Source organism: Arvicola amphibius, chromosome 14 (genome assembly GCF_903992535.2).
Source record: "Arvicola amphibius chromosome 14, mArvAmp1.2, whole genome shotgun sequence".
Classification (NCBI taxonomy): Eukaryota; Metazoa; Chordata; class Mammalia; order Rodentia; family Cricetidae; genus Arvicola; species Arvicola amphibius.
Window position 1 is genome coordinate 4526476 of NC_052060.1, and position 10031 is coordinate 4536506.

At 44.5% G+C, this 10031-nt stretch overlaps 1 protein-coding gene across 2 annotated transcripts; it reads right to left on the minus strand.

The window, feature by feature from the left end:
• Positions 1–5647: 5647 nt before the first annotated feature.
• On the minus strand, positions 5648–6517 carry C14H1orf68 (chromosome 14 C1orf68 homolog). 2 transcript variants are annotated; one of them, XM_038310783.1, is made up of 2 exons: positions 6430–6517; positions 5648–6336 (listed from the first exon to the last, which is right to left on the minus strand). In XM_038310783.1, exons 1-2 carry the CDS (start codon positions 6515–6517, stop codon positions 5648–5650), a joined length of 777 nt encoding a protein of 258 aa, XP_038166711.1. The 2 variants fall into 2 exon arrangements, with proteins under 2 accessions (XP_038166711.1, XP_038166710.1); XM_038310782.1 differs by having other exon boundaries at positions 5648–6348; positions 6409–6517.
• Positions 6518–10031: the final 3514 nt, after the last annotated feature.

Consider the following 10031-nt stretch of genomic DNA (forward strand, 5'->3'; position numbering starts at 1 on the left):
CACCCAGCCGATGTGCAAATCGGGTCATGAGTTACCATCAGCTGGGTGGGGATACAAGAATGACATCTGATGATGAGATAGTCTGGTCAGTTTCTGTCTGATGACCTGGTCCAGATCCCCCTTCCTGCCAAGCACTGACTCTGCTACTCCTTCTCCTTTAAGTGGTACTTGTAGTTTCCAACCACACCTCTGTCCTGTTTCCAGTATCTTAGGAAGATAGTCTCGGTGATCTTTGAGGAAGATTCAGAGAATTAAAATCCAGTCTATTCAAGCTACAAAGGCCCCGTCTCCCCCAAAATCACTCATTTTACAGAAAAGTAAACTTAGGTCCAAGGATGTGATTTATTCAGTGTTGCAAAAGGAGTTTGTGAAAGACTTGGGATACGAACAGAGGCAAGAGGCTGGAAAGTGAGCACTGCAGTGTTAAATGATTTATCTTCATAACTACAACAAAAATCTTCTCTCACTGCGTTTTACTACATAACAGAAGATTTCCAATCATGTTAATGCTTTCATGCTTTTGATCTGACTATCCTCTTCTTACTCTCTAAGCTGACATGCATACTTATTGGTTGCAGTCCTGGGAGGAAAGCTGTAACTGTGTTCCTAACATGTTCTAGGTGCTATCGTAGGCGATAGCATGGTGACCCTGAACACAGAGGTCATGTTACCTGCCTAGAGTCACAGGGTCTTGCTCAGATCTAGCTCTTACCGTAGAGCCATCGACTGCTCCCTCCGGACTCCTAGCCCCTTCAGACCAACTGTCTCAGTGCTCAGGGAAGAGTATACCACATCCATAGTGACCAGCACAATGACTGGCATAAGAAGACCCTCAACTATTTGTTGATGGTCTTTATTTTCTACTTTTTCCCCTAGGTGATAAGAATAAGCAGATTTGAGGGATTTTTCTTATGGATTCTTTACAATATTGACCATAGATCTATATGTGTATAAGATTCAGAAATATATATTTATGTTTTTACTGGTTTAGGGAACATTGAATCTATCTACATTAGCTTTACTTGTTAGGGATTTTATGGAACCAGAAACCTGGGGTGGGGGTATAAAAACTATCCTATCTCAGGCAGGGGAGTTGGTAGTCTACTCAGATGACCTTCCTACTCCAGAAATCTGTGGTGAGTAACTCATGCTAGATTCCATACACAGAAGCATGGCCTGTCCAAGGAGACACCCCCCCACACACACAGGTATTTGGTGCTATGGCCTGGGTTTGGGGAGTCCCTCAAAACACTCACTGTTAAGTTCCCAGTATATGTCGTGGCAGGAATAGGAGTCAGGAAACCAGGGTTATTTTACATGAGACGTGGCATATGATGATTTAAGTGGCATTTTGAATAGCCTAAAGATTCCCAGAAACCAAACACTTAGAAGGCCACACTTCTGTCTCATCAGTTTTAGAAACAAAAGTGTTATGGCCAAGTACTGAAGAGGTCCTCATACCGGAACATAGTATCACCTAATATTGGCCCTTACCACAACCTGTAACTTTACAGTTGTACCAACTAGACACAACAATAGTTACATTTGGGCCTGAGAGGGAATAAGATAAACAAATGTTACTGTGCAACTGCTCTATGATATGTTCATTTGTACTAAAATAAGAGGTTTTTTTTCAGTATAGAGAAATAAAGTGAGAGCATCAAATGTTGTCACCTGCATCCTTGCATCCTCAGAGCAGAGGCTTATATCCCTCTGGTGACTCCAGACACTCTTACCAGTGCTATGCGGCCTCCCTTGCTGACCACATGCCCCCTCTTCTGTCAGTCAAACCCCTGAACATATTGAGGTCTCTAGCACAGAACCCCATGTAAGCCCCACCTCTGCAGGGAAGAGCTTCCCTCCCAGCTGAGAGTCCTGTCCCACCTGGAAAAGCTACATCTCATTCTGTCCTCCCGACCAGGATCAATTACACAGTACTTGGAACCCTCCTTCACAGTGATCATCATAGATCGATAATCCCATCCCATTATTAGGATATTGAATTGTTCATGTTCTATCCTGTAAACTCCAAAATATTACCTGCATCAAAATATATTTCAATATCTATTTATTGACAAATCCTTAGGAATATAGCATGTGTGCTGCCTATAGTCTTTACAGAATGGCCATGTTCCTGAGAGCAGCTGAGCTCCGGCTTTTGGCTGTTTGGTCTTCTGAAGTATGCATAAAACAGGGATCTCTGGCATCCAGCGTTGGGTTCACTGGCAGGAACTCCTGAACACTGACTTCAGGTGCCTTGGAAGGCTAAACACCCTGCATTTCTTTTCTAGATGTCCGTCTAACACATAGCAGGGCTTTCCTGAAAATGGTGGCTCTAGAAAGTATTGATAATCTGTTCTATCTTGTGTCTTCATAGGGGTCAGGGACTTTACATTCAAAGTGAAAAAAAACTTTAATGGATTGAGAATAACACATGTAATTCATGCAATTTATTCTGAATGTATGCTATATTTTAATGTAAAATTTGAGACCATCTTAGAGGTTTAAATGAAGGAGGAGAAAAAGATGGAAAGAGACATTAAAGTGGGATATAGGAACCCATATATGGTTTTGATGTCAGGACTCAAGAAGCAGGGGCTTGAGGAATGCTGGTCACCTTAAGTTCAAGGCCAACCTAGCCTATGTACATGGTCTAAGCATGCCAGAGCTGCATATGAAAAACTTGTTTTGACAAAAGGGCCAATAGCTAAGACCTAGTTAGATAACTCAATTGGGTTGCACAATGGAATATTAGAAGTAACAGGATCTGATTAGATGCACAGTGACATTTAACATTTGCTATATTCAGACAGTACACAGAATTTAAAGGGAAAATGGATGGATCTGGAAAGTATAATATTAAGTGAGGTGAGCCAAATTCAGAAATAGCCGTGTATTCTCATCTGTGGATCCCAGCCTGTAATGTATGTATGGATGGATACATAAGTGGACAGATTGATAGATAGTAATGTAAGTGTGGGCAAAGCCAAGCACCAGAAAAGAGAGTGCCAGAGACACGGCCCAGTGGTTAAAAGCACTTGCTGTTCTTGTAGAGGACCCAGGTTTGGTTCCCAGCACCTACATAATAGCAGTTCACAACTGTCTGTAACTCCAGTTCCAGAGATACTTTTTAAGGCAGCAAGTCATACATAAAAAAATACCATTACCCAGTGAATTTAAGAGTGTTTACGGCTCTTGCAGAGGACCTGGGTTCCATTTCTTGTACCCACATGGCAGCTCACAGCTGCCTGTAGTGTAATTCCAGTTCCAGGAGACCCAATTCCCTTTTTGGCTTCTGTGGGCACTACACACACATGTGCTTAAACTCACCCAGGCATACATGCATAAATTTAAATTAAAAAACATTAAGAAAAAGGAAACTATTAAAAGTATTGCTGTTAAGCCACCAATACATAAAAGTGTCACATTGTAGAGTAAGCAGCACTCGGTCTTCCTGGGTTGCAGGTGCCACTTGATGGTGCCCAAGAACACAAGGTCCTGGGCCAGTCTATTCCTGACTCTGAGGGGGCATCCTATGACTGGGACGCAAGCTTAGAGGGGCTGTATGGAGAGTGCCATATGATTTAAGGAGCTTCAGGTCATTAAGCTTTCAAAGACAACAGGACACTGAAGATACCTAAATCTTCCTAATTATATTCCACTGTTTCTCTGTCTCTCTGTCTGTCTCTGCCATTTATTTATGCACTCACCAAATATATTGTCTCCTATATGCCAGGCCTGTGTGGTTCTTATGAATAGAAGTTACTCTTGGGGTTTGTAGGTGCTTGTCAGTGTGTGTGCACAGGTGACCAAGTTTACTTGTGGAGAGCTTTGGAAGTCAAAATTCAGTCTCAGATGTCCCATGGGGTGCCATCAACCTTGGTTTTTGCTATTGTTGTTTCTTGGGCTCATTGGTTCGGTGCTGCTGTTTTTAGAAAGGGTCTCTCACTTACTGACCTGGGACTCACTGGGTAGACTAAGCTGGCTGACCTCTCCATTACTGGATTACCACTCAGCACTCATGCCAACATGCCACACTGTTTTTATGTGGGCTCTGGGGATTGGACTCCTCTTGCATAAGAAGCCACCACTATCTCTGCGAGCCACCACCACTTGTGTATTTTTCATGCATGCATTTTAGAGTCATTGGACATACAAGTCGTTCCAAATCATCCATAACTGAGTGCTAATGACAATGGGAGCCTGGCCTCAGAACTAGAATGCTTGTCACGCAAAGTTCTTATTCCTCTTGGAGATCTTTCTCTGTTTTTATTGATTTTATTGAGCTCTACATTTTTCTCTGCTCCCCTCCCTGCCTCTCCCTCCCTCTTCAACTCTCCCCTAAGGTTCTCCTCCAAGGTCCCCATGCTCCCAATTTACTAAGAAGATTTTTTTTCTACTTCCCATGTAGATTAGATCTATGTATGTTCCTCTTAGGGTCCTCATTGTTGTCTAGGTTCTCTGGGATTGTGTTTTGTAGGCTGGTTTTCTTTGCTTTATGTTTAAAAACCACTTATGAGTGAGTACATATGATAATTGTCTTTCTGAGTCTGGGTTACCTCACTCAATATGATGTTTTCTGGCTCCATCCGTTTGTCTGCAAATTTCAAGATGTCATTATTATTTTTTTGCTGTGTAGTACTCCATTGTGTAAATGTACCACATTTTCCTTATTTATTTTTCAGTCAAGAGGCATTTAGATTGTTTCCAGGTTCTGGCTATGACAAACAATGCTTCTATGAACATAGTTGAGCACATGTTTTTGTGAGCATCCTTTGGATATATACCCAGAAGTGGTATTGCTGCGTCTCAAGGAAGCATGTTTCCTAATTTTCTGAGAAATTGCCATACTGATATCCAAAGAGGCTGTGCCAGCTTGTACTCCCCAACAGCAAATGCAGGAGTGTTCCCTTTACCCCACAACCTTGGAGATCTTTCTTGCTGTCAGGGCTGACCTGAACACTGTCTATATACTTCAGCAGAGTCCTTGCTTCAGGCCTATATTCCATATCCTAAAGAAGAAACGCCTAATAAATGAAAAAAATCTTAATGCACAAAGCCCAGCAGTATCAAACCACTTTCCCTGTAGCAGTACCATCCTATAATGCTCCTGAGATCTGATTCCAACAGCTCTCTAGCATCCGGAAGAGAAACTCAAAGATTGCATAACAATAACCAAATCCACTCCCCCTTGAGGACGTGTGACCCAACACCTGCAAATTAGTCAGAAAAGGAAAGAAGCAGACCTCAAACTCAAAGTCTACAGACCCACTCCCTAACTATAATGAAACTATTCACAGCGTTCTAGAATGTGTGTGTATCCCAGACCGGGAGTTCGCCAGCTTAATCTACCTGTGTTGTCCTTTAAGAGCTTTCATGGAGTAGCTGAAAACCAAGGGCCAGAGGAGGAACACGAGGGTCTGCACTGGGAAACATGAACACCGAGCAAAGAAGTCAACAGGAGCCACCGTGCTTGCATTCGGAGCTTTATTCATGCCAGAGTTTGGGGGTTATGCTAACTCTGGCAGGATGCCTTGATAAAGGGGTCAAGGAAGGAGGACCAAGGGAGCTGATGGAGGCTGAGGATGAGTGGGTTCGGAAGACATAGCAGGAGGTGAATTTTGGAAGCAGAGCTGTCCCTTTGTACTTAACAGCAGCAATCATCCCCACTGTCACAACATGCAGGACCTCGGGACCTCATGGGAATAATTCCCAAACAGCAGCACCCAGAGCCACAGCCACAACCTCCGCAGCCTCCAGAGCCGCAGCCTCCACAGCCTCCACAGCCTCCAGAGCTACAGCACCCAGAATCTTCACAGCAGCTGGAAGATCCGGTGTTCCATCCTTGGGGCCGCTGGACCCAGCGTCTCAGAGGACTCACCCCAAAGGTCCGGGGAGCCAAACAGCAGTAGCTCATGGAGCAGGGAGCAGAGCAAGGGTCAGAGGCACCGCCCTGAGAACCTGAGCCTCCTGAAGAAGCCTGAGCGTAGTAGGTCTGGCTAGACGCTGGATACTGGACATAATACGTCTGAGTCTGGCAGGGAGCTGGGCATTTGACACAGGTCGTTTGGCATGGGGCTGGGCATTTGACACAGGTCGTCTGGCATGGAGCTGGGCATTTCACATAGGTTGTCTGGCATGGGGCTGGGCACTTCACATAAGTAGTCTGGCATGGAGCTGGGCATTTCACGTATGTCTGGCAGGGAGGTGGGCACTTCACGTAGGTTCTGGTCTGGCATGGAACTTGATATTTCACATAAGTTTGAGTGGGAACCGGAGCTGAGTATCTCACGATGGTTTGAGGCTGACAAAGAGCAGGTCCCGGAGCATAAACAGTTTGGACCTGGCCTAAAACTTGGCCTGAAGCTGGCCCTGAAACAGAGCCTGAAGCCTGGCCTGAAACGGAGCCGGAAACCTGGCCTTTCCCAAAGGCACCACTGCCACCTTGCCCGGCTCCAAGTCCTGAACCCTTCACACAAGATGGAAGGAACTGCGGCTGCTTCTGCTGGTCACACATCCTGTTGCAGTTTTGAAAATTCTGAAAAGAAAAGACTCATCAAAACCTCAAGAGTAGAAAGATTTCCAGAAAATTGTTCAAGGCATCCTCCCGGGAGGGTGATCTGAAAATGGTCTCTTTGAGGGGTTAGCACGCGGAACCTGTCCGTCCATTAGTAAGGTGGGTGCAGAGTCAAGGGTTCTGGGCTCACTCCTTTCACCTCTTCACCCCCGAGGCTGCTGTACACTAGGAACTAGAGGGCTTGAAACAGCAACCCCATTTCTTTCAAACTCTCCACGTTTCCCCTCTTTACTTCCGTGTCTGTGTTGTGGATCCGTCTCGCATAACTCTTCATCCAGTTTACCTTCCATCACTACTTCTGTTCATAGTAGCATCCCTCCTTATCCCTTTTGATCCAGGAAGTCCTCAGGGAGGGCAGATATTTGTGCCTGGGCTAATCTGACTCTTAAACTGAACCTAGCAGAACAAAACTCAGACTCAATATTTAGTGTCTAGCACCTGCCATTGGAGCACTTTGCATATTGGTTCACTTCATAGTAATGAGAACTGAGAAGAGAAGGCACAAACGCCCCCAGAGGAACTCAGTTCTCTGAAATTCCTGCCTATGTGGAAATGGCGCTCCCCTCTCCAGCCTGAGTCTCAGCTTCCCACAATTAATGGCATCCTGCTTCTTCGCAGGTGCCCTCAGTGTCTAGTCCTGGATCATTCTTTATCCCACAGCACTCCACTGCAACTCCAACTTGATTCTATTTCTTCCCAAGTCCCTCTCTCAGGGAACAAGACTTACCTTTCTTCCTGGCAGGAGCAACACTAGAAGTCAAGGCTCTGGGAACTGGCATCTGGTGAGACTTTTTATAGGGTGGCAATGAAGCAATTTGATGCCATTTAAATGAAGCACCTGAGGCACGAGGACAAGGGCTGGTGTTGCATTGGTGAGATTCCACCCCAGTATGTCTGGCTGTTCAGTCAGAGCCAGAGCATGTCTCTACTTGACACTGAATTTTCCTAAATATGAGATAAATGGCCACGTTCTTCATGAAACAAGTGTCTTTCTTTTCCTAGAAGCCATGAGTCATTCCTGTGCAAGCTCACCCTATGGTAGGGTCGTTCAATAGAGACTCTCAATATTTTATACACGGGGCCAAAAGCTAATCTAGGTCCTTCCAACCTGACATTTACATTTCTTCTGGGAAATTTGGTGGTGGTTTCTCCTGGTCTATGTTACTTGGGGCAAGACTTTGCCATGGTAGGCTCTGATTCAGAACGATAGAAAGGTCGCCAAGAACTTATTTATTCTATGAACCATAGTTTGTTCTAGGTTAGTTTGGGAACTGGATGGGTGCTGTAAGATCTCAAACTCCAGGGTTTAGGTATGTATTGGCTCATCTCAGCTTCTCCTGTTCCCATGGCCTTCCTTCACCTTATTTTCCTGGGCCTCTCTTCCAGGAATAGATTCCAGGAACTTAGGCTTGGAGGAATTCCAGCCACATGAACATGAGTGATGATAATGATAACATCTATCATTTGGTTGAACGCTACTATGTGCCAAAAAGTTTATGAGACAGATGCACGCCACAGAGGCCTGAAGTTGATAAAGGGGGTTACGAAGCATCCAAAACGAATAAGTGGGCAAGACAGAATTCAAGTGCAGCCGGTCTTCTGTCACAGGCGTGATCTTTATCACTACCAGATAGTATCTTTCATGATTGAATTACCTTTGAACCCCAGCCACATTTCCCTTTCTCAGTAGAGCAGATGTAGAAAAAAGACAGTCTTCGCCATAACTCTGTGTGGTAGGCTATAGAGGAAAATAAGAGCCAGGGGTCCAAATGTCTCACTGTAGTCACCATTATCAGTGGGCAACAGAGCACCATCAGTATCCAGACCCATAACCCAAGACCTTCTCACTGAGCCCTGAGAGAAGTGGGTGATGTCTGCTATGGGGAGGCAATCAAGCCTGTGCCTGGAATTGATTTCAAATGTCACTTCCTCAGATGAACCTGTTAAGGCTTCCCAAGGTCACTGTGGCCTCTCAGGTGGAAGGTGGATCCAAACTGGCTCCAGATAGATCTCCAGTTCCCAATTATCCATTATCCGGAATCCATGAACTCTTTCCTCAAGAAAATCAAAGTGCCACTAAGTCACTGGCCCTGCCACACCCCACTCAGGTTGTACAAAGTCTTCTCTTGAACAATGTGGAGGAAACAAGAGGAAAGCGTTCAGGCTCTTCTCAGCTTCTCCTGTCCCCATGTAGGCTTGCCATACGATGTGTCATCCCTGTGAAACCCACTGTCTGTCAGGGGGAAGGAAAGGAAAGGGGGATATTGGCCCAGACAGTATAGTCCTCAGTTGTTTCCTACGCTTGATGTTTGATGGAAAGAGGGAAAAAATGGTATCTTGGGATGGGGTGGGGTGAGGGGGTCAAACTCTTCACATAAATAACTTGTCATTTGGTCTTTGCAATAATGGCTCAGATAGAAGAGGACGTGAATAGGCAGCTGGAGAAAATCACTTAAGAGAGCCACAATTTAAGACGGGGCATGAAGTTCCCGAGAGTCTATTTTTTTCTCCTCGACATGCTGCCTCTGATTGGCAGCCACCTGTTTCAGTTGTGCAGCCCTCTACATTGTATGTAGTGCCAGAGATGGAACGTAGGGCGGAGGTGTGGAGTTGGCGAGAATAAAGACACTGACCACCAGCTGTCATTCAAGCAAGTGCCCTGACTAGCTCAAGCCGTCTTCATATATGCAAGTTCTAAAGCAATCAAGCTGTCATTCAAGCAAGTGGCCCTGACTAGCTCAAGCCGTCTTCATATATACAAGTTCTAAAGCAATCAAGCACTAGCGGTTTCAATCCACTTCTCTCTAATCCACATCTAAGAATCTTGACATTTACCGATTTACCCATTTTTAGATTCTTTTCCTCTTCCCCCTCCCTTATTGTCATTAATTAACCTTTACCCCACATGTAAGCATGAATTAACCTTTACCTAGGCATAAATTGACCTTTGTCTCATATCGAAGGCTGAATTTTATATTGCAAGCCAAATGATTATATATAACCAGACACATTCCATTTGTATTGTGCCCAGGCTGCAGCAAGCATGTAGTTACACAAATGAAAGATATTCAAGCCCTAGAGTTAGTCTTTAGCAGTATGGTGCTTTTATATTTTTGCAGTCAGAAGAGGGTATAATACCATACCTAGAATAATAGTTTCTAGTGCGGGTCTTATTAATTTCTAAGTGGTCTACATATTGCTTTTACTTGAGCAGCAGTTTTACTATACGGTCCTATTCTTTTTTAATATGTTCTCATAATGGTAATGATTGATACCTAACTCTTAACTGTTGGGTCCAAGTTTCTATTCTTCCTACAATTTTCTACATATACTTTTACTTCCAAGGAACTGGCATTTTAACTGAAAAATGTCTAACTATTCATGCCCTGGCACCAGAGAGATATCTGACCTTTTGCTCCCTTTATCTTTTCCTTAATCTGTTCCCACAGATTTT

Excerpts from the sequence above, each read along its gene's own strand:
- C14H1orf68 (XM_038310782.1), bottom strand. The coding sequence starts at position 6,517 with ATGTGTGACCAGCAGAAGCAGCCGCAGTTCCTTCCATCTTGTGTGAAG. Across the intron at positions 6,349-6,408 it reads TGGGAAAGGCCAGGTTTCCG|GCCAGGTCCAAACTGTTTAT; the intron begins GCTCCGTTTCAG and ends GCCAAGTTTTAG.